This window comes from Camelus dromedarius, chromosome 2, assembly GCF_036321535.1.
Source record: "Camelus dromedarius isolate mCamDro1 chromosome 2, mCamDro1.pat, whole genome shotgun sequence".
Classification (NCBI taxonomy): Eukaryota; Metazoa; Chordata; class Mammalia; order Artiodactyla; family Camelidae; genus Camelus; species Camelus dromedarius.
Genome location: NC_087437.1, coordinates 21667334 through 21692665, shown reverse-complemented (window position 1 = coordinate 21692665; position 25332 = coordinate 21667334). Strand labels below are relative to the sequence as shown.

The window sequence follows — 25332 nt, the reverse complement described above, 5'->3', positions numbered from 1 at the left end:
TGCATAGATGTTTTTCAGTGTACATGCTGTATTTTTGGAAAGGGAGCTTTCAATTAAATACTATGTGTTTTAAATGTTACTTGACTCCACAACAAAGAATAAATATATAAGTATACATGTATAAAATTAACACTTAGAAATCTTGTTTAATACACTTAATTTTTTCAGCACCACAGGCACAGTCACGATGTGTATTTCTTCTAACTCTGTTTCCAAGAAGAATATACCTTGAATGGAGAACAGCAGTTTACAGCTGGGCCCTGCAGAGCTCCCATGAAGTAATCCGGACAAGTTGTATAAATGGATTTTTTATCTTATTGCAGCAGCAGAATTCTTGTAACAGAGTTCCCAAAATTCTTATGTATGTATTAATATTTTAATTTGATTATATAACTTGATTGACTAGATATCATATATGTAAATTTATGTTTGTTGCTGGGTATATAGAGCAAATGTTGGTTTTAGTTTTAGAATTAAAAATTTTTTCCTTCTGTCCTTTGTCTTACCAGTACTTTTACCCCAAATTAAGCAAGACTATCTAGACCACAAAACTAAGCAAGAAGACTTAGTACGTCTTTTTTTCCCCCCAGAGATAAAGTCAAAGATGATTCTGACATTGTCAAGAAAGAATTTGCCACCATACTTGGTCAGCTTGTCTGTACACTTCATGGCATGTTTTATTTGACAAGTTCTTTAATAGAACCTTTCTCTGAACATGGACATACTGACCTCCTCTGTAAGGGCCTAAAAGTCACTTCTCAACATGAATGTTCATCTTCTCGACTAAAAGCTTCTGTTTGCAAGCCATTCCTTTTCCTACTAAAAAAAAAAATACCTAGTCCAGTGAAACTTGGTGAGTGATTTGTTATGATTTATTTAATATTTTAAAACCTATTTAAGCTCTTTTTAAAAAATCAGTGATAGAATTAGCCTGAAGCCTTAAAAATTAGACTTGCTTGGTAGATTCATTGCTCAGGTGATGATAAATGGGATGTCAGGTATTAGACTGTATCACAGAACTAACAAGGGAAGTAACTTTTAGATTTCTTAAATGCTTTTGTGGTTTGACAGTGTAATGGAGGCATACATTATGTTTGGTTCAGTATCATGAGGTTTAATACCCTGTGTCCTCTTTAGTGATCCCAGGGACCTTCTTAATGTGTCCCCCGCCACTACTTTGGACCTTTAGAACTTTAAATAGTTAAATGCTTTGCCCAACTGAAGAGTGTAGGTTGTATCTTCTTGGCCACTTTCCAGTGGTAATGGTGTTTGAATTTGTTGGGAGCATGAGATATACAGATACTTGGAAGATTTCATTTGTTTAGGTAATAAGTTAAAACTTGTTCTTAAGTTTTCAAAACAATATAGTTTAGGTGGTTTCTAGGACTCCCTAAATCTAGTAATGTAAGACTAAGATGGCCCTTAGTTCAGAGCTCTTTAGATTGGTGAAACGCGCTTTTAAGTCTATCTCAGTAACAAAATGATCTGCAAAATCCTAAGTGACTAGTCATTTGATAACTTAAAAAAATTCTAGAATTTATTTTAGATTTAAATTATGTATAACTTTTATTAAGTATAAAGTAAATTTAAATTTTTAAGTATCTGTTTTAATCCTCCACAATTCTGTGTGCTTTACAAGTTTAAGCACTATTGACTTTATAAGGCAACTTAGAATTCTTTGTAGTATATTATTTATTGACAATATTTTTATAGTAAAACTTTTATATTTAATATGTTAAATTAGATATTATATGCTCTTGCCCTTTAGCTTTCATAGATAATCTGTGTCATCTTTGTAAGCACCTTGATTTTAGAGAAGATGAAACAGATGTAAAAACAGTTCTTGGAACTTTATTAAATTTAATGGAAGATCCAGACAAGAATGTGAGAGTGGCTTTTAGTGGAAATATCAAGCATATTTTGGAATCCTTGGATGCTGAAGATGGATTTATAAAAGAGGTTGATAATTTTTACTTTAAATTTTATTTTTATGTGTTTTCATAAACCTAGCTCTAAAATTTTCTCTAACTAGTTAATTTTATTGTTCTAGCTTTTTGTATTAAGAATGAAAGAAGCATATACACATGCTCAGATCTCAAGAAATAATGAGTTGAAGGATACTTTGATTCTTACAACAGGGGATATTGGAAGGTATATTTGGCAGCTTTGGTATACTTCCTTATTTATTTTGTCCATTCTCCTTTTTTGTTTGTCTGGTGTTAGACATGGTGACATGAAAGATGTAATATTATAGAAAGAAATGTGTTATCAGCATGCATTTATTTGTGGTTTTCCATTTATTTTTGAGACAGTGATGATAACTTTTTTTTTTTAAATAACTTTAGGGCAGCCAAAGGAGATTTGGTACCTTTTGCACTCTTGCACTTACTGCATTGTTTATTATCCAAGTCAGCATCTGTCTCTGGAGCAGCATACACAGAAATTAGAGCTCTGGTTGCAGCTAAAAGTGTTAAACTGCAAAACTTTTTCAGCCAGTATAAGAAACCCATCTGTCAGGTGAGAGTCAGCATTGGCCTTGACTGTAAAAAATAGCATTACTTTGCATGAGTTAAAAAAATATATATGTACATTTTACTTTTCTTGCTTTAAAATAGGTTTTTTTTTTTAATGATGTATTTTGTTTACTGGAAAGAACCTAAATCTTGTCATTTTTATATTTTAGCATCTTGGTCTGAAGATGTAAGTTATAAATAGGAGAGGGGGAAATTATCTTATAATTTTTATGTTCTATTAATCTATTAAGAGATGCCTTTCTTCATTAGTCTTTCTTTTAATAACAATTTCCGTTATGCCTTGATATTATGAGTAAGGCACTTTGTTTTTTTAAAAGATTGATTTAATTTGTGGCTGAAAAGTTAGAATATGTTAAAATACAGGCTCTGTTAGTGGTGTAATCCTTAGCAAGATATTCAAATTTCTTAACTAAGCCTGGTAGAAGGGAGGCTGTAGAAGGGAGATTTTACACAATCTGCCTCATTAAGGTTGTTTTTAAAAATTAAATCAACTGGTTCAGATAGTATGTTTAGAACACTGTCTCATACCGTCCTTCATTAACTTGCAACATATTAGTTAAAATTTCTTCCTAGTGTGAAAACTAACAAATCATTTGCTCTAGTTTTTGGTAGAATCCCTCCACTCCAGTCAGATGACAGCACTTCCTAGTACTCCATGCCAGAATGCTGAGATGCGAAAGCAAGATGTGGCTCACCAGAGAGAAATGGCTTTAAATACCTTGTCTGAAATTGCCAATGTTTTTGACTTTCCTGATCTTAATCGTTTCCTTACTGTAAGTTGCAAAGTATAATGGACTTAATTGAAGTTTTCAATTCAATGTTTTATGTTTATTCCATTCTAGATTATTTTAAAAAGAAAATCTGGACACAACATTGTAAACTGACTATACTTCAATAAAAATATTTTAAAAAATAAAGAAAATCTGGCAAGTACAGTGAGGAATATACAGACCGTAGATTTTCAAATTTACCTGTTTTTTTTTTTAGCTTTAATATGATAACATTGCTTATATTATAAAAGTTAAATTCATGTTAATTTGAGTCATTGCTCTAGATAGTTAGCTATCCTGAAAGGTTAATACTGATCGATTAATGTTAATTCAGTTTACTGAGCCGCATGTCTTTAGTACTATGATTGGGTCCATCAGTATTGCAAAATCTAATATGATAATATCTACCCTTAAGGAATTGGAATAATACAGTATAAAAACTAGTGCTATAGATGAGCTCCTGTGAAATCAGATGACAGTTTGTAATATAGAGGGTTTGGGAAGCCTTTGAAAAGTTGTTAGTGGGGCTGAGCCTTAAAAGATGGATGAAGTAGATGATCTTCATAAGTTTTCCCAAAGGCAAAGTTTATCATTATTCTTAGTTAATAAATTATAATAGCGATTCATGCAGAATTTTCCCCTACAGTATTATTGTATTTTAGCACACTTAAATTGCTTGTAAATTGGACAAATCCTGGAAGGAAATATGATAGCATACACTAAGGACCACAAAGTTATTTTTGCCTTTTCATTCAGTAATTCCACTCTGGAAGCCCCAAAGCACAGACATTTATTGCAACATTTTCCAAGTAGCAAATAAAACCCTGGGAAGAAAATAAATGTCTAATATTTAGGTCTTAGAATATTATGTACCTTAACATAATAATTACACTTTGTAGAGACTACCTGGTTATGTTATAAGTCTTACAGGATTAATATTAAGTTGAAAGGCATAACAGAAATAAGGTTTAAGTGTCTCTGAGGGCAGGGCCCAAGTCTTGTTCACTGTCATATCTCCAGTGCCTAGTATAGTTGACTGACGTATAGTAGTTGTTTCATTAGATACACGGATAAATGAAGGGCCAACTGTTTCATGTTTGGAATTTTGTACATATTTTATGAACAAGATCTTAAAGGAATTAGGATTAAAATCAAAATAGATTTCTTGCCATATTGGGATGGTAGATACGTTAAAAAGATTTTCTTTAATATTGTAGCATCAACTTTTTTAATTTAAAAAACTGAAAATACTGTTTTTATGGCTACTTTTGCTTGTTGTCTAAATATTGGTTAGCTCTATTTCAGGCTTGAAACCTCTGCCTTAGAGCATGAGTATGTTTTAACACGTACTCATGAGGAGTTATTTTCTTTACTGCTTATACATTAGCTATTTATTGTCTGTCTCTCTCCGTGTACAATGTAAATTCTGTGCCACCAGGGACCTTGTCTGTTTTCTTCATTGCTGTATCTGCAGTACCTGCCTGACTCATAGTAAATGCTCAGTATATATCTATTGAATGGATAAGTGGTAAATCTGAATGCAAATATGTCGTACATGAACTCCAAATTTGTGTGGCATTTAAAAATATTTTTGCATATAGCTTATGTGAATATTTTGTCATCTGGACAGCTGTACTTTTTGTTAATTGTAGTGTTTTTGTTTTTCAGAGGACACTGCAAGTTCTGCTACCTGACCTTGCTGCCAAAGCAAGCCCTGCAGCTTCCGCTCTCATTCGAACTTTAGGAAAACAATTAAATGTCAATCGTAGAGAAATTTTAATAAATAACTTCAAGTATATTTTTTCCCATTTGGTCTGTTCCTGTTCCAAGGATGAATTAGAACGTGCCCTTCATTATCTAAAGGTAATTGAATATTTGTATATATTTCAGTCTTTTGTTTGAATTAGCATTATAGGAAAGCTGTTGTGACATTCTTATAGGAAGTAGAATGGGTAATTTACAGTCTATCCTAGGGTAATTTAAGTTCAAATGGAATTATGTAAATAAGCTTTGTCTTGGGCCAAGAGGAGAGTATTAAATAGAATTATTATTTTGTTTTGTTCTTTGATTATTTTACCTTAATGGCATGTGATAGTCATCCAATCATGAATCAGATTCTCAGCTAATTTCATTTTAGAATTTATTAATTGATTGGAGCTCTAAATTGACTAATAACATGCAGGTAATTGTATCTATAGGAAGAGATAGTATCCTTCAGCTGTACTGTAATTTGTTAACATTGAGTTTAGTTACTTAGTTCTGATTATAATTTGGCCCAGTTTCTTGCTAGTTTTTAAATGTAAAGTTTCAAAATCTCTTTTTGGTGTCATAATAGGAACAATATCTGAGGAATAATAGACTACATGGGAACAGGAGAACTTGTGAGATATGCCTATATAAAGCAACTATTTTTTCTGATGTTAATTTATTTCATGTGTTTCATGATTTGCCAGCAGTAGATCTCTTTCCACACGAATTTTTGAATATTCAGTATATTTATTCATTTTGAGAAAGAAAATCTTTATTGTAAAGGTGAAATGATAATACCATTCCAGTGCTTACTACATGTCAGAAACTTTGCTAAACGGTTTTTGTGGATCACTTTATCTGCGTAACTCTTCACAGTTACCCAATGAGATAAAGGTACTATTATTTTTCCATTTTATAGAGGCGAAAACTAAGGCAGAGAGAGGTCAAATTAGGTTACTTGTCCAAGTCACAGCACAACTAATAAGTGACAAGGGTGGAATTTAAATACCAGCAGTGTGGCCAGAAAGACTGTGTGCTAAGTCACTGTGCTGTATTTCCCCCCAGGGGTTACATGAATAATGAGTAGATGACCTTTTAAGACTTTATAGAAAACTTGACTCCCTTTTTTAAGTTTAATTTCAGAATGAAGTCTGATCACTTTTCTTCATTACCTCTAGCCAGCCCATGGTAGACCTACCAGAAGAGAACAAGATTAGAATCCTTTTCCAATGCCTTTTTTATATCATTAGTAATTCTTGTCACTTGATGTAGAGCTCATGATTAACTAATGGTACATTAAAATCAGTATACTTATTTCCAAGGTGTCAGCATGGAGAAAAAAGTAAACCTATTTTCTTTTGTTTAAATGTGTCTTTGGGTTAGAATGAAACAGAAATTGAACTGGGGAGCCTGTTGAGACAAGACTTCCAAGGATTGCATAATGAATTATTGCTGCGTATTGGAGAACACTATCAGCAGGTTTTCAATGGTTTGTCAATACTTGCCTCATTTGCATCTAGTGATGATCCGTATCAGGGCCCAAGAGATATCACATCACCTGAACTAATGGTAAGGAATATGTTGTATGGGGGTTTTTTTTCTCCTTTTTTGTAGTTTAATTATGAAATTGGAGAAACAGGTGTTTTATGTGTTTTCCAAATGCTAGAGATGTATTTAAATTTTAAATTGGGATTTTTTTGTTTTTGAAAAGGCTGATGATTTAAGTTACATGGTCACAGCATACCTGTGTTGGAAAATATGCATTTTCAAATGATTTTAGATTTTATTTTTTACACTGAGTAAAACTTAATTTTTCTTCACTACTTCTAAAGTGTAGATTGAAATACATTTCATTCGAAAGACAGAGGAAAGGGGATCTTGAGTGATGAAATATGGTTAGCCTCCTAGGCATGTAACAAGGTAGAAAAGGGCAGAGAATGGATCTGAGGCTGAGAGAGGATGGCAAACAGAGACTGTCCATCTTCCTCTGTGTCATCTCTACTTGCCTGTCTTTTAAGCATCTCAAACAAGTCCCAACATTACATGTCCGTTAGAAATCTTTATTTTCCCTCTGTAACCTGCTTCTCCTATAGTCTTACCTTCTCAGGAAACAGTACGAATATCTACCTAGTTGCTAAAATCAAAACCTAGGAGATATTCATGAGCCCTCCATTTCCTACATCCTTTATAATTTAGTATCAAAAAGTCCTTTCAAGTCTATCCCCCAAATATATCTTTCCATTTCTGTGTCATACAAGTGACCATCATCTTTCTCCAGGACAACTATAAAAGCCTCCTAACTGTTCTCCTCTTTTGTTCTTCCTTTTCCTACATCTTTAATCAATTATTTATACAGCATTTGAAGTACTCTTCTTACAACTTCTTACAAACTCATATCATTCCCTTGGTTAAATTCCTTCTACAATTTTCATTGCTCTTAAAATCTGTAAGGCTATAAGAGATCTGCATACCTTTCCACCCTCATGTTGTGCAACTCTTATCTTCCTTTCTCCCTGTGTTTCAGCATTGTTTTGTTTGTGTTTCTTAAACATGTCAAGTTTTTTCCTGCATCACAGCCTTTGCACTAGGTAGTCTTTTTACTTGGAATATTCTACTGGATCTTTCTCATTTTAAAATCTTGGAGTTTCCTGATGACCACATGTAAATTCCCTCATCCCAGTTCTTCTATATTATATGATTATACTTATTTCTTTATGGCAGTTATTACCTTATTTACATATTTACTAATTTAATGTCTGTGTCTCTTAATATCAGTTTCCCATGTAAGCTGGTAGGGAGAGAGTGACTTCACTTATCTTGCATTCCTGCCCCTGGCACAGTATTCTAGGCAGATGTACTTAATATTTGGTGAGTGGCCGATGAATGGACTACTTCTAAATGTAAGAGCTATAAAATTAGAATGTTGACACAGACTATGTGAGTATCATCTATCTCTGCTTTTCATTTAAGAAGCATAGACTAGAACCATGCAATTAGTGAATTGTGGCTTATTAATCCAAATCAGAAGTCTGTAAGTTAAATGTAATTTTAGGCTTTGGAAAAATAGCTGATTACCTGTGCTTGGCAAGAGAAAAAAGTTTATCCCAGCATCTAATCTGGAGACTGTGTTGGACACCTAACTTCTTCTCTACTGTGTATTAGTGCACACCATTCTACCCTGCACCCCCTCAACCTAGCCATGTGTGTAAATGAGAGTTACTTAAATCTGGTGTCTCAATGTTAAACAGTGCAACTTTCTTCTGGAATTGGAAAATACTTTTAATCGCTACTTCTCCCCAGCCTTCCCCTCACCGTTTTTTGATTCTTTTTTCTTACTTATATATAAAGATTTTAAAAGAGGAAAATTCTTCTTTGCAGAGGATTCACATTCCCAGTTTATAATATTAACTCAAGTTTAACACTTGAATATTCTAAGTGCTTAATGCATGTTATCTTATTTAATCTCTACAACAACTCTATGCAATTGATGCTTTCATTGTTCCCATCTTATAGACTCAGAGGAGCTAAATAACTTATCCAGCATCACATGCTAGGAAGTGTCAAAATTGGGATCCAAAGTCAGGTTTGGCTTACTTAAAGCCCATAGCCTCTCCTCTAGGAACCTCTTTCAAGAAAGAATTAACCCTGTCTACTTCAGGAGACCCAAAGTGCCATGGTCAGTGATACCTCACCTGTAATTGTTGATGCACATGGCTTTTACCTCTTTATTGCTATTACCTCAGGTTATTGACCCCTATTTCAGACTATCATTCTGGCAGACTGCCTGTTCTTAGTAAGTACTTTTTTTTCCCCCACTGTAGTTCTAAATGCTCTAGACAAGGGTGTTCACTTGTCTTTTTCTGTTCTCTTCTCCTTAAGATAAATATCCTCTCCACTCTAGATCCAGACATGAGTCATCCTGAGGATTGCACCATAGCTCAACTCTGGATTTCAAAAGCTTATGATTTAGTCACTGTATACAGTACTGTTTAATCATGTTTTATCATGGTGATTGTAAATCAGTTTCACCAATTTTTGAAATATTACATGTGAAAATACATACTTTGGGAGAAACTTAATTCACAAAGTGTTTATTTCCAATATTCTAATATAGTCAGATAAAATAGAAATGATGTTAAATAAATTGTCAATTTATGAAATTTGATCTGTATAAATGTTATATAGTACTTTTAATGGGTTTTTTTTTCCCCTTAGGCTGATTATTTGCAACCCAAGTTGTTGGGCATTTTGGCCTTTTTTAACATGCAGTTACTGAGCTCCAGTGTTGGCATTGAAGATAAGAAAATGGTAGGTAGTGATTGTTGAGTTGCAAAATGCCAGAATAAAATTCATATAGCATATGCAGGAGACATGACTTCTGCTTCTGGCTGCAAACATTCAAAGATAAAAAATAATCAAGCATATGATATATTCTGTATTCCTGAACAACTTGCATAAGCTTTGGAGGAGTCTGAAAAGAATTACATCTTTTATAGTTCTTTTGTTTATAAGGGACAGAAAACACATCCAGACTGGCTTAGAGGAATTGGTTGGCTCTGTAACTAGAAGCATAAGGATAATAAGCTTTGGGCATAACTTGATTTTGGACACAGTGTTCTCAGAATTAATCTCTTAGCTCAAATTCCCTTGGATTGGCAGCCCGAATAGCTTTAGGCTCACATCACCACAACATCTAGCTCAGTGGGAAAAAGAGACCAGCAATCCTTGATAGCTCAAAAAGAAGTTGTGTTATTGAATTCATTGGTCCAAAGTGGTCTGATGTGAGTCATGGCCATTGTATTTTTGAATGCCAAGAATGGTAGGTTACAGAAAGTATAGTAACTTCAGTATTTGTCAGTTTATGTTTGAATGCATTTGGCACAATGAAGTTTCATTATGTTTGCTGTCACAGTTAGTTACCATTGGAAATTTTTGGCGATTGGGATAGAATTTTTTTTTACTTAAATAATATATTTATTTAACCACATACATCCCGAATATTATCTCAACACATAATCAGTATAAAAATGATCAGTGATGTTTGCATTCTTTCTTCGACATCTGGTGTGTATTTTACATTTAGAACACATTTAACTTGCACTCCCCACATTTCAAGCACCCAGTTGCCACATGCCGGTTAGGGGCTACCATACGGATCAGTGCAGCAGTGGCGGTTTTTCAAAGCCAAGAGCCTAGACCCACTTGGACAGTATAGACAAAGCACTTCCTTCAGAACTGGGATAAAATTTCAGATACTGATTAAATTTATATTTTTACTGCTTTCCACTCTGTAGTCAGTAAACTTATAGTAAAGCTTCCAGGAAATGGAAGCTTTTATTTCAGTCTGTACTCCCCTTTTCTTAAGAACCTCAAGGAAACAAGAAAGATAGGATACAGTATTAATCGCTAAAGATTTCATCAACAAATACTTGGTTTTTTTGGTGAATTTAATCCCCCAAACAACTTCTATGTACATGAAAAATCTTTCTTATTATCTCAAGTGAGAGAATAACCTCAAATCTAAGAAAACTAGGGTTTTAGACCAGAAAGAGCTTGCATGTTTTGGCACATAGTTAAGGTTGACTAGAGTTCCTTCACCCCTTCATTAAAATCTAGAGCTGTTGATAAAAGTCTGATTCTGTGTTCCACACCAATAAAATATGTATATTGTTTTCTGAGTATGTCACCAGTTAGCATTTTTGTTTTATTAAGTTAGAACATGTTGAATTTAGCACCATTAGGACAGAAATACATGTGCTACATAGCAGTTTGGGATGGTTATGAAGAAGACTAAACAATAGATACTATATTCTTAGTAAGTTTTAAAATTACTGCTTAAGAGGACTACTAGGATCAAAATAACAAATCACTTTAAAGGAAAAAGCAGAATTCAACTTGTATTTTTCAAGTCTATAATTCTTATGTAAGCAGTTGGACAAAATGAACTGACTACCATTTATTAGACCTTGTGTTGCCAGAGAGTAAATGCTACTCTGAGATTAGGGTGGGAAGCACTTGTCCTTGGGGCTCATCTGCTCCTGCCAGCTTGTTTCCAGGCTTTATTTTAAAGCCATACATGCTTTACAGGCTTTGAACAGTTTGATGTCTTTGATGAAATTGATGGGACCCAAACATGTCAGTTCTGTGAGGGTGAAAATGATGACCACGCTGAGAACTGGCCTTCGATTCAAGGATGATTTTCCTGAATTGTGTTGCAGGTAAATGACTACCAGAGTTCATTAGACATTTTGCATTTCCCAATAGCTAGCACTGCCTTGAATTCTTAGCTTTTTGAGGGAAATTGTTTTCAAACCAGAAATAATTAAGATGGAAAGTCTGTGTATTGAAAAGGGAATGTGTTGACTTCTTTAAAAACATTTTGGTATGAAATCTTTTAATATACTGGGAAATAGAGAAAATAATAGAATGAACCCCTACATACCCAATTCCCAACCTCAGTAGTTATCAGCATTGTTAATCTTATTTTATTTAAGCTTTCCAGTGCTACGTTTTTATTGTTACTTGGAATATTTTAAAGAAAACTCCAGTATCACATCATTGTGCTTGTAAATACCTCAGATGTATCTAATGGATAAAGGGCACTGAAAAAAATATATAACTATCATGAATTATTTTGCTTAGCAGAGTTAATAGGAATTCCTAAATAACATCTAAAATTCAGATTTCCCCAGTTGTCTCAAAGATGTTTTTCCCAAAGATGTTGGTTTGTTTGAATTAGAATCCAGATAAGGTACACATGTTGCACATTTGGTTGTTTGGTCCCCTAAGCAACTCTAATAAATAGATTCAGCCCTTAAGTCCCTTCCCCACACTTCTTTCAGACCTTTGAGATTTTGGCATGTATGATTTGACTGACTGATAATTTAATTTAATTTCACTATTACTGCTATCAGTAAGACTACTGAATGCAGTTTAAGCTTCTTGAAGGTTCTTTTTGTTCTTGACGATATTTTATTGGAGATGTATCGTCAGAATAATATGTTTAAAGTCATGTGAAGTTATTCTTTTCTGTGTGCATGCGCCATCAGCTTGATATTGCTAGGTTCAGTTATTTTAGTTTGTTTAAAATTTTTAGAGGTGGCTTTTTCTTTTTATTTTATTTTATTTAAAAATCATATAAAATATTGACATCATCCCAAGTTCAAATATGTGTAACAGGTTACACTCACAGAATCTAGCCTTCATTCCTGAATTCCTACAAATAGCTGTATCTATTTTCATTAATTTTTGTATAATTCCTCCCTATATAAAGTATAAGCAAATACACACACACTTCTAGATACTTTTTTTTTATATTAACCCTGCCCCAAAAGGCAACATATTATAAGGGCTGTTTTTCACTTTAGTCTGTGTGTGTGTGTGTGTGTTTTGTCTTTTTTTAATTTTCTTTTTGTTTTTACTTTACCCTGCTTTTTTTTGACTTACAGAAATCACTCTTTGTGAGTATACAGCATTGATTTTTATTCCAGTTTTACAACTGTCTTGTAATCTTATTGTTTGTGTGTATCATTGTTTGTTCAGCTAGTAACTAACTAGTAGAGCTTTACAAATAATAAAAATAATGTGACTTTTAACTTTTATTTGTTTTTTCACATAGAGCGTGGGACTGCTTTGTCCGTTGCCTGGATCACGCTTATCTAGGCTCTCTTCTCAGTCACGTAATAGTAGCTTTGTTACCTCTCATACACATCCAGCCTAAAGAAACTGCAGCTATATTTCACTACCTCATAATTGAAAACAGGTATTGTAAATAAAATTAATAAAGGTAGCAACTTTTTATTACTGTATTTTTATGTCTCAAGGTGTTAGGATTACTGTTGGTAATGTGGGACTGTTACATTCTTTTTAGAGTCCTTCAGTAAACAAAAATAAATGACATACTTTAAGTCAATACATATCAAACTGATGCTCTTTCAGTCGTGACATGGCCTTTATTATAATTATATCTTAAACTTAGTAATTCAGTAACTCAAAATTGTTTTTTAATCAATTTTAAAAGAGATGAGGCCAAATTTACCTTTCTTCTTACAGTTGAAAAAGACAGTTGAATAGCATGAGAAAAGTTAGGAGGGCTAATCACTTACTTTCTACAGCTCACCTTAGTTAATATCCTTGTTACTTCATTGTGTTAACTTTTTAACCAACCTCCCTTCCTTCAAGCTTTTATTGCATTTCTTCATATTGTTCGTATTTTAAAGCATCTCTTTGTCTGAAACATTCCAGCATACAGAAACATCCTGTAGTTCTCTATTTCCTAACTGATAAATTCCAAATTGTTTATCTTGATAGTCAAGGCTTTCCAAAATCTGGCCACATTTTATTTCTTAAAATCCTTTCCTAAAACAGATCCTATGTTGCAGCCAATCCAGACTGCTAATACAAGAATATACATTACACCTTTTCATTTTTATTTTTCACTCAGGCTGCTTTCTAGCCTGGAATGTTTTTCTATACATTTGTTTTTTTTCCCCATTTTTGTACATACTATTGTATATCATAGTTTCTTTGCTTCTGAAAAATTAGAATTTACGTACAATTTATTTACTTACTTACCCATATACTATTGCTATTCCCATTGATCAGTTTCAATAACTGTCCAGTCAGGGAGAAAGTACAGAAGAAAAGGTTAATGGAGTTTTTTCCAATTAAAATACTTTTATTTTTGATATTTTGTACATGATGAAATAATATAATCACTGATCTAATTCACTTTTCAAATACTTTTTGGATTATTATATTATATCTTTGCTGTCTATTATAGAGGAATCATTTTTCTGCCTTCTTCATATAATAAAGAAATTCTCTTTCATTCTTTTAAATAGAAGATCCTAAGCTCTCTGAGTGAAGGAGTTATTTTAGCTTTCTTTATTGTTACATCTCCAATGTCTAGCAAATAGTAGCACATAGTAGTTACTTAATACATATTTGTTACATGAGTTAATGAAAACTGGAATTTAGAAACACTTTTATTTGGACCAAAAAAAATTAAGAGTATTACATTGAAGCAAATTTAAAATTGTAGCCTCAGTAAGAATCATTTATGTATTTTTCTCTAACATTCTTTGTGAGAATTTGTGTTTTGGGGTTGGATTTGGCTATCTGTTGCTTTTTTACGCACTCATAATTTTGCAATCTGGGCTGGGTTCAGCTTTCTTTGACTGTTCTTACCAGGGGTCATTGCGGTCAGCCATCAGGTAGACTTGGCTGGACTTCTCATTCTTTCCATATCGTCTCAGAGCTTCTTTCTCTCTCTCCATGTAGTCTGTCCATGTTGGTGGCCAGACTTACATGGTGACTCAGGACTCTCGTGAGTATAAAACAGAAGCTGCCAGACCTTTTTAACACTTAGGCCTCAAATAAGCCCAACATCTCTTCTCCCATATTCTATTTTTAAAGTACATCACACACCTAGCCCACATTGAAGAGGAAGTGACCATACATAGGCGTGTATTCCAAGAAGTAGAGTTTATTTAGGGCCACCAGTGTAGCACACTGCTGTTTCTTAGATTTGATAATTTGTCACTATTAACTGAGCATCCTAGACATGGTTAGGAAGATTACTTCGCATGTCGATAATCAACTAGCAGTTTTAAATGTGAATTAAGTTGGCCTTAGTTTCATCCTCTGCTTTATATTTTTTTAATGTTCATATTCTTCAAATAATTCTTTTTCTTCCAACTATTAGGGATGCTGTGCAAGATTTTCTTCATGAAATATATTTTTTACCTGATCATCCAGAATTAAAAAAGATAAAAGCAGTTCTACAGGAATACAGAAAGGTATTTAACTTCTTATATATGGTTTAGATGATTGATACAAAATTGTTCCCAAGTTCTAATACACTGAGTAGAGATTCTTTAAAATCATGTCTAGGGATTTCATAGTCACATTCTGATGGCTAGTTCCTGATGACTAGATAAGCCTATCATGAATCCGAGACTTTTAGAAGGAAGTTTTAGCATCTAGATCAAAGATGAAATAGTATTAGATAGAACAGAGAGCAAAGAATACAGTTCTTGTGACTTTGCTACACAGATCAATATGTTCTTACTTACCATCCCCAAAAGAAGTGACCATAGCTACATACCATGAGTGAAGGCCAGAAAAAAAAAAAAAAAAAAAGCTGTGGGAGGATTCTAATTATTTTATACTACAAACCATGGTATGGAAATGTCAGGTCTGACTCATTCTGAGCTTTAGAAGGGGAGTAATCTGTTATTTACATGATCCTGAATTTCAGTGAACTCTCTGAAATTACAAAAGTAGCGGTGATTCCATAGAATTTTAGGGCAGAAAGTGGGATACCTGACCTTTGGTCAGAGTAGTAGATGTATTTACCAAATAGATCCCAAGACTGGTTCTGAAGACTTTATTTCCTTTTTTACTGGATAAATCATCAGTCATAAGAAAGTAAGTAGTCCAAATAAGGAGTGAATTATCTGCATAATCTGTAGACCTCATTTAAGGCTATTATGTAGTCCTTTCTTTGTAAGTTAAGGATTTATTTTGAGTAAGTAAATTCTTACTTAGTTGGGATAAAAGTTTTCTCCATCACTAAAGATTTTAGAATGAAATCCCTTTCCTTGAGAATTATTAAAAGTTCATACACTATACAAAGAAGACATGGAAATTATTTTTTAAAACTGCTTTCAATTGGGGTACAGTTTAACTACTTTAATAGTAACTATGTAGAGAATCCAGGCCTTCTGAAATGGTTCTTAAAGTGGTTAATTGATCAGGTGTATCTCTCTGTGCTCTTTATATAGGAGACCTCTGAGAGTACGGATCTTCAGACAACTCTTCAGCTATCCATGAAAGCAATTCAACATGAAAATGTAGATGTTCGTATTCATGCTCTTACGAGTTTGAAGGAAACCTTGTATAAAAATCAGGTATATTTTACAATATAATTTTAAAGCTATGGAAAAGAAAGGTGGGAAGTTTAAAGAAAAGATGAGAGATTGGCATATTTGTTTGAGATTCAGTAGGTTCAATGAAAGAATTGATTTTCATTTTACCGAGATTTCAGATCTGACTTAGAATCAGTAATTCATGAGATGCCTTTTGAGGCTGAAGAGGTTTGCATATTTTTTTTTTTGTTGTTTTTGAAGAGTCATGATTTGACAGTTATATTTTTGGTTACTGCATCTTCCTGAGGAAAGGTGTATTTGTTTGTACTGTAGCCATTCATGTGAGTCTTCTCATATAATTTCCTATAGATACCTTTCATGTAAAATTTCAGTAGTTGTATCATTTTACATTTGGACAAAATTAACTCTGTTAGTTTTAATCAAGCTCAATTTTCAAGTTTTCTTTTTTATGGGGTCAGTGAACTTTATTCTTTTTTTTGTTAACATAATGTAGATTATCCCTAACCTTGATGACAGTGAGAACTGTTGTTTAAAATACCAGATCACTATAAGTCTATAAAATGGAAACATTTTGAGTGAAATACTCATTTTTGTGTATCAAGAGCTCATATAATAAGATGTGAGAGCCTGAGACCCTTAGGATTTAGTGGATTGCAAAACTGAGTTGTATTTGTTTTCATGATGGAAAGAAGCATTTGCTTCTAGGACAGTAGATGTAATGGTGGCAACAAGTACACGTTTCTGGGTCATTGAGCTTATATAACCAACATGGGTAGCAGCCAAGGTGGAGGGGATCCTTCCACATGTGAGGAACCTTGAATCTCCTCGAGTGTAGGTTTTATGCCCTCCTAACTGTGGATCTACGTTATCAGTGTTACAGCCTCATTCTCTGCCCTACACTACACTGAAACTGCCCTGGGCTTTCCCCTAGTCCCAACCTCTACCAGGATTCCAGATAACTTAAAGGGCCTCTAGCTTTTTAATGTAATGTAAGGATTTACGAATAGCAAAGGATCTCTCCTCTTGGCATAGAGATTTTCTAGCTTAGGTTATTTCCAAGCAAATGACATGGTCATGGTTTAACACAAGAAAACTTCATATTAATCATCACATCTTAGATGTAAATGACTAAATCTGAGAACTCAAGGAGATTTCTTATACTCTTAGGAAAGAGCCAAGCTGCCCCACTGACAGAGTTAAAAAGCCTTTCTAAATAGTTGCATTGAACACATTCTTATTTGAAAACTTCTTTTGGAATTGAATATTTCTAGTTGAAAAATGAAACCCAGTTTATCTAACCTAGAAGTAAAGTGAAAACTTTTTTAAGCACTTAGGAGATAAGTATATTTTAAAATTACCTTTCATGTAGTGTTTTTCATAATATGTATAGTCTTGATGTGAACTGCATTTATCTTTGCCAACTTAAGTGTCCTTTTCCTTGTTCTCTAATTTTAGCAAGGGAATAATGTCTGTAATTATATTAGTTATGCTGTTTATTGATTACTAGTTCATCCATTTTAGGTATTTATGCTTGAATTAACCTAAATGTTATTTAAGTAAGCTAATACTGAAGATTCTGGGTGAGATAAAAATGTATTTTTTTTTTTTTTGGAAATGTATTACTCTAATTTGGGTCATTGTTTTAACATTCAGTTTGAGATGCTCGTATATACTTTACTTTTGCTAGAAGGAAAATTATGTAAATGAAGTAGTTATAAAATAGTTACACGGGTACAATATCTAAATCTTAACTGGCTTGAGAATAGTCTCTCCTCACCGAACAGTTTTTCATTATAGCATCCTCAGGAGATAGATGGGAAAAAAAACTACTTGAACCAACATATTTTTTCATAAAGGCTACCTCTTTCTTTGTACCTCTTTTTTTTTTTAAATCATCCCCAGGGAACTCATTTCCCATATCTTTTTCTCCCGTGTTAGTTTTTTATATACTTTTCAATTTTCTTTTTTTAACTAATGGCTCTTCTTCCTTCTTAACTTATGTACTGACATATCTGTCTGTTATCCTTGAAAAGTTACTGAGTTCTTTTTCATCTTCATTGTTCCTTTACTTTGTATGTATTTGTTATTGTACATATTATATATTTTAATTGTTTGTTTGCATGTTTATTTTCCCTTTAGACTGAGAGCTCATTGGAATAAGACTGTCTTATTTTTATATACTGATATAATAAAATAATGTTTGGTTAACTATTTGATGAATTAATGAATAAAAAACACTTAATGATTCTAATCCTGCAGAACATATTGTGCACTATATTATGTGAACTCAGCAAAAACTAAGTGAAAAGACTGCAGATATAGGAATTTAATTTTATCAGTATTTACATAAGATATTCCTTAATATTTTTAAGCTTTCTTGTTAGAAAAATATACTAGTTTGTAGAAGTTGTGTGTAAATGTTCTCTTTACTTTTATTTTAGGAAAAACTGATAAAATATGCAACAGACAGTGAAACAGTGGAACCTGTTATCTCACAGTTGGTGACAGTGCTTTTGAAAGGTTGCCAAGATGCAAACTCTCAAGCTCGGTTGCTCTGTGGGGAATGTTTAGGGGAATTGGGGGCAATAGATCCAGGTCGACTAGATTTCTCAACAACTGAAACCCAAGGAAAAGATTTTACATTTGTGGTAAGTTCTGGTAATTTGCAATAGCAGGAAGAGTTCTCTGTCCTAGTAGGGTTTCTGTATTCCATTTACAAAGAACTATTCAGGTTATCCTTAGTGGCAACTTGATCTAAACTAGATAATTTAGGCAACTTCTGAGTTTATTCTTTAATACTATTGCAGAGACCTTTAGCCAAAAACTATAAAGTTGGAGCCCAGTCTAGTGGGCTGTGTTCTTTTAAATAAGTTTTCTAACCTAACCTTGACAAATATTTAAAACCTAATTAATTATTTAAATATTATGATTTAAACACAATTGCTAAGTGTCTCGATGGGAAACTAATTTCCCAGGGTGTTTTAATAGAGTGTGTATAAAAATGTTTTCATGGTCAAGTGAGTAGATTAGGGAAATCTTGTAAAACAAAATTAGACAGAACTTTTAATATATTGGTGTACTTTGTGAATCTCCAAGGTGAGGTTATGTTGAAATTATTTTTTGAAGTTTCTTAAGTGACCAAGGTTTTACAGAATGAAATTAAGAAATGCTGTATATATAATTTTCTTTCTAATTATTAAAATATGCAAATTGTTGGAGCTATATAAAAGTTAAACACTTTTCTAAGTTAAATTGACTGGGGCAACTAAGTTAAATTCACCAGGGAATAATACATGATACAGTTTAAGAAATATATACCAATTAACTGTAATTTTTTCTTGTTTTTATTGAGACTGGAGTCGAAGATTCAAACTTTGCATATGGATTATTGATGGAACTAACAAGAGCTTACCTTGCATATGCAGATAACAGCCGAGCTCAAGATTCAGCTGCTTATGCCATTCAGGTAAGAGTGAATATAGACATTACTGGCTTTACATTATTAAATTCTACTAAGAAAGTTGTAAATTCTATGCTTTGGAAACTCTTATTTTTTTAACTATCATTTTTATTGTCAAAGTAATACAAATTCCTGGCAAAAATTTCAGAGTGCTGAAATATACCCTCCTAGTAGATTATTATAAGTACTTTGAACATTTTTCTATGTATATACAAATAAATATATGTTTTCTCCACAAGGAGAACATATTACATGATTTTCTTTTGTGTTTAATAATCTATCTTGTGTAATTTTCCACATCACTACATATATCTCTAGTTGCTTCTTTTCAGTGACTTAATATTCAATATGAATTTACCATAATTTTTTTAAGAAATTTATTTAATACAATGAGGTTGTGTTCATGTTTTGCTTTTAAAAAAATGTTTCAGAAAGCATACTTATAATTTCTGAGTACTTGAGTGAATATATCCACGACATAAATATCTAGAAATTAAAATATGTCTCAGAGCAAATACAGAGTTTATATTTGATAGGTTTTATCAAAAAAGTTTATACTCCCTTGATTGACAAATCTGCCTTTTAAAATTTCAAATCTTTGCTGATGTGGCAGATGAAAAATTGTATTGTTTCATTTTAATTTTCATTTAATTATGAGCGAGGTATAACATCTTTTATATATTTATTGCTTTTTTGTGTATTTTCTCTGGATTGTCTTTTTTCCCATTCTCCCTTTGGTGTTGGTCTATTTTTTTTTTTAAATTGACTTTGAAGACCTATTTGGATGTAGTGGAAATTAACACTTTGTCTACCATACAAGTAATGAATATTTTTAGTTTGGCTTTCTTTGCCCTTTTCATGGTATTTTTTTCAATTAAAGGGTCCTTGTTTTGTTAGATATTCAAGTCTGAAATTCATGGTCTGGGTCAAAGATACACATTTGGAGGTGTGCACAGTAGAGTTGGTATTTGAAACTGTGATTTCTGGATGAGATGATCAAGAGAGGGAATACGTGTAGGTAAAAAGATTCTGGTAATCTTATAACCTGGACAATGAGAGAGGTCAGTGAGAAGAGGGAAGAAAACTGAGAAAGAGCTACCAGTAAGGTAGGAGAATGTGTGTTCTGGAAGACAGGGAAGTGTTTCAGGAAGTATGGAGTGATCTAAATGCTGATCATAGGCGTAATAATTTAAAGGTTGAGAATTGACCATTGGCTATAGTAACATGAAGGTCATTAGTGACCTTGACAAGAGCAGTTTCAGTGGAGTTTAGAAAGCCTTATAAGCATATTTTTAAGAACATATGGGAAGAGAGGATTAGAGAAATTACAGAAACTCTTTTGAGGACTGTTGCTATCAAGGAGAGCAGAAGAATGACATAGTAGCTGTGGAGGAAAGAGGAATAAATATGGAAAAATAACAGTGTGCTTTTATGTTGCTTGGGAACAGTTCAGTGAGAGGAGAATAGTGATGATGTAGAAGAGAATTGATGTAATACTATTTTAAGTAGGTAAAAAGATGTGGAATATAGTGTACAGGTGGAGAGAATAGCCTTAATTAAAAACAAAAACAAGTCATCTGTAGTAACGAGAGAAAGCCGAGTATATAGGCACTGATACTGATATTGCCAGGCTGGGAGATATTAGCTTGGAAGTTGTGAAGTTCTCTTTGATTGTTTGTTTTCTCAATGAAATATGAAGCAAGGTCTACAACTGTAAGTATATTAGTGTTTTTTGTTTGTTTTTTCTTCCAGTTTTATTGGTATGTAATTGACATACAGCACTATATAACTTTAAGGTGCACAGCATAATGATTTGACTTACATGCATTATGAAATGATTATCGCAGTAAGCTTAGTGAAAATCCATCATCTCATGTAGATACAGAATTAAGTTTTAAAAAAGATATTTTTCCATGTGATGAGAACTCTTTAGGATTTACTCTCAACAACTTTCAGGTATAACATACAGCAGTATTAATTATATTTATCATATTGTACATTACATTACTGATATTTATTTATAACTGGAATTTTGTACCTTTTCAATGTCTTCATCCAGTTCTCCTTCCCCTAACCCTGCGTTAGTGTTTTTAAGAGTATAAATTGTCCCAAAACCAAAAAACTTAAAGGATTGCTGATCTGTTAAGTCTGTTATTGGAGATTGATTGCAAGGACTTCTGTAGCTAGAGTGACTTTACGAACATCAAAAGCTGGCTTCAAACAAAATTTTAATAGCATTTTAAAGTTAAATAAAAATAAATTTCGGATATTTCTGTATTTTAGCTTTCATATACTTTCTTACTTTTATTAAAAATACTATATGTAAGTATAAAGTGTATTTTATTGGACATTGCTTATATTTTATAATTATTAGGTATACATCTGCATATGGTCATTTTCAGTGGAATTGGAAAGAAAGAATAATACATGATGGCAGATGTAATACCCTAATATATTTGTCTTGTTTTAAAGATTGATATTAGAAAGTTTCCTCTGTATAGCACAGGGAAGTATGTTCAATATCTTGTAAGAACCTTTAATGAAAAAATATGAAAAAGAATATATGTATGTATATGCATGACTGGGACATTTTGCTGTACTCTAGAAATTGACACATTATAACTGACTGTACTTCAATGAAATAAATAAATAAACCAACAAATAAATAAATAAAGATTGATATTAGAGACCAAGATTTTTTTGGTTTTTTTTTCTTCATCTATAAAATCCCACTTGTTTTATTTTCAGGGAAGTAAAATATAACCATTTAATTTCTGGACTTGAGTAGCAAATTGGTCTTTAACATTTGCATCTTATTTTCAGAATTTTAAATTCAGTATTTTATATCTAGATTTGAGATATTTTGAACTATTTTGGATTTGTAGTTACTTTCATTAAAACTCAGAAAAAGTCAAATTTTATGAATTCTGCAAATACAGAAATTCCAGTTTTTTCCTCCAAATAGCTTTTAGTCATATATTTCAATACATGTTATGTACAGCACACAAATTTCACGTTCAGATACTACCACAGCTTGGTGACCTTGCATAGGCCACCTAAATAGTTTTAAGCATTGAGATGTTCACAACTAAGCAAGTTCACAACTCCAAAATTTTATAATTTTATATCTTTTTCTATGTATTTTTATAACCATACTGTATAGAATATTTATTAAAGGTTTATCTGTTTCGCTGTGGATTTACATGTGTAAAATATGTGTTTGTAGGAGTTACTCTCTATTTATGACTGTAGAGAGATGCAGACTGATGGCTCAGGTCACCAACTGTGGAGGAGATTTCCCGAGCATGTTCGGGAAATACTGGAACCTCATCTAAATACCAGGTCTGTAGAGTCATTAAAACTATTTTCACAAAATTGTTTTCAACTTTATAAAATTAAATGTTATTTTTTGATACAACATTTTAGCAAAGTATTTTTAGTATGTCCTAATATTTATTTTTCCACTGTGATTTATGCTTATAATCTTGTCAAAATGAGAAGTACAGTCTGCTCATTGGTTATATTCTATAACTTTAAGTATTTAGACCAATTCATTGAAGCTGAAAGGATTGATTTTCTTTTTACTTCAACTGTCAGTAGTACTTTGAAGAAATCTACTTTAAAGTGAATATGAGTTGAAGCTTTTGATGGGTCTAATTAGTACAGAAATTTAAGAGTTTAAAGCTAGTTCCAAAGCCATTAGTAATCCCAATTAGGGAGTAGAGATTTTTCAGCCATACCAGTTTCTCCTCATGAAAATATTTTCTCCTTCTACTTTAAAAAAAGTATTTTTGAACTTTTTTTCAATTTTAATAACTTTGCTAGAACTGATTAAAGTCCATAAATTATGGCCATGAAGTTAGAAACTTTAATTTTAGGTAGCCTAAGTCACAGGCTTATTAAATATGCGAACTTGGGTAAATTACTTTAGTTTTTGAGCCTTAGTACAGTACCTACACTCATAGTAAAATATTTTATAAAAACCCTTAAGTATGCTTACTTACTTGCTAGATACCTTTTTATATTTAGAAACCTTTTAAATATTTATTTCTTATGAATAGCATTATTTAAAGATATATTTTATTAAAATAAAGTATAGGTTTTTTCTTTTTTGAAGACTTCATATTTCTCTATTTCTTTATTCTGTATTTTATAACATATATAAATACTTAAGAGATTCTGTGACCTAGTGACAAGTTTATGGCTTTTAGGGTCATGTAGACCTAAAGTTGAATCTTGGCTCTGCATTTCCTAGCTCTGAAGTCTTGGGCAAGTGTTTTTAAATATTTCCAAGTCTTAGTTTTTTCATCTTGAAAATGTGGATAGTTTTACTTACCTTATGTGATCATTGTTAGGAATAAAGAAGGTAATATAAAAAAGTACCTAGCAGAGGCCTAACATTTGATTTATACTCAGTAATAAATGCTTATTCAATCTCAGCTTGTTGAATTAATTCCTTGCATTTTTTGGAAGGGGTGGGATGACTATACCTTACTTCACATGAAATAGAAGCCAACATTTCTGCCTATTTGTTATTCAATTTAATATTTCATAAGAAGCCAAAATTTTCTGCCAACTTATTCTTTCATAAGAAGAACATGGTCATTTATAAGAGTGATCTTAGAAAAGCTATGAGAATTCTTATGATCCTTCTACTTTTATATCTGACAGTTTGCAGGAACCTCTGAGATGGTCCCAAAATGGTAGAAGTTAGATTTATTTAGCTGGGATTTGCTCATTGAAATCGCTGCCTCATAAATATGAGGTTACTAGAGGGCAGTATTACTGGAATTGATCCACTTTTGTATGAAACACCGAGATACCAGGCTAGCCAATAGGGCAGTTTTATAGCTTGGACTGCTTGAAATTTGCCCCAGGAGGCTCACGGGAAATAAATTTCCTAAAAACACATTCTTATTTTTGCTGCTGAATGTTATACTCCTATACTCTCTTAAATTTTTTTTCACTTGGGCTATTTAAATGCAGTCACTAAACCTGGATGAAAGGATGGCTATGTTTGGGAGATTTGATCTTTAGAATTAGATAGATCAACTACAGTTTAAAGTTGCCACAGAAATAATTTTAGAAGAAATATCAAGATGTGTCTCAGCAGAACCTGACTTGTACCCCAATATCAGTAGTTTTCTAGCTAAGTTCACCATAAAACATGGTAAAATGATCTAGAGATTATACTCATGGTGATTCAAAATAGTGATGGTTAACTGAGAGATTATTGGATTTTTCAGTTGTCAGCAATTTGGAATATAGTGAAATACATGTTTGCTGAGACCCTTGAGTATCGGACATTAATTATGTGTGTCATTTTCTAATCTTACATTGGTGACTATAAAGGAACCCACTCCCCAAAAAATTGCTATACATGTGTGTAAGATGAGAGCTATTTTAATATGATTAAATGTTAGTGCTGAGGAGCAAATAGAAAGGATCATGTTGAAGTTATGGAAGACAGAAGTGGTAATTGGTATAATAAGGACACTGAGGAGCATCCAGAACAGTAGCCATGTGGGACTACACTAGAGGAAGTGAAATCTCTTTCTCTGTGATAGGGGAGGATAAAATGATGGATGGAGCTTAGCTAAATTTATAGATTTAGTTGTGGAATTGTGTTAATGGTTTCTTTTTTCTTCCATGAGGTAAGAGGTATGGGAGATAAGATTATTGGCTAAAAGTGGCAATGGAGTTGGTCCAGGTGATTTGAGGAGAATAGTGATGATATGAAATAGCCACTGTGGAAAACAGAAGAGAAAGCTGATAAGGGAAAATTAGAAGGATTTCTGAGCAGCACTGAGGTTGAAAACTAAGATATATAGTAGTATAGTACTAACCTCATAAACAATTTAGTGGTTTTCCTCCATCAATGCAGTGGCCTAGATATCATTTCAGAGAAGGCAGGCATTTAGATTGAT

General features: G+C 32.7%; 1 protein-coding gene across 1 annotated transcript in view; it reads left to right on the top strand.

Moving 5' to 3' along the window:
* Positions 1 to 25332, top strand: part of ATR (ATR serine/threonine kinase) — an 84265-nt gene that overhangs the window by 15523 nt on the left and 43410 nt on the right. The window contains exons 9-24 of the mRNA XM_010976818.3: positions 169 to 361; positions 591 to 853; positions 1769 to 1959; positions 2051 to 2151; positions 2346 to 2517; positions 3137 to 3307; positions 4973 to 5167; positions 6437 to 6622; positions 9269 to 9361; positions 11141 to 11271; positions 12672 to 12815; positions 14760 to 14853; positions 15841 to 15966; positions 18387 to 18593; positions 19298 to 19411; positions 22632 to 22747. Of these exons, the coding sequence (XP_010975120.3) occupies positions 169 to 361; positions 591 to 853; positions 1769 to 1959; positions 2051 to 2151; positions 2346 to 2517; positions 3137 to 3307; positions 4973 to 5167; positions 6437 to 6622; positions 9269 to 9361; positions 11141 to 11271; positions 12672 to 12815; positions 14760 to 14853; positions 15841 to 15966; positions 18387 to 18593; positions 19298 to 19411; positions 22632 to 22747 (2497 nt within the window). The remainder of the gene's footprint in view (positions 1 to 168; positions 362 to 590; positions 854 to 1768; positions 1960 to 2050; positions 2152 to 2345; positions 2518 to 3136; positions 3308 to 4972; positions 5168 to 6436; positions 6623 to 9268; positions 9362 to 11140; positions 11272 to 12671; positions 12816 to 14759; positions 14854 to 15840; positions 15967 to 18386; positions 18594 to 19297; positions 19412 to 22631; positions 22748 to 25332) is intronic.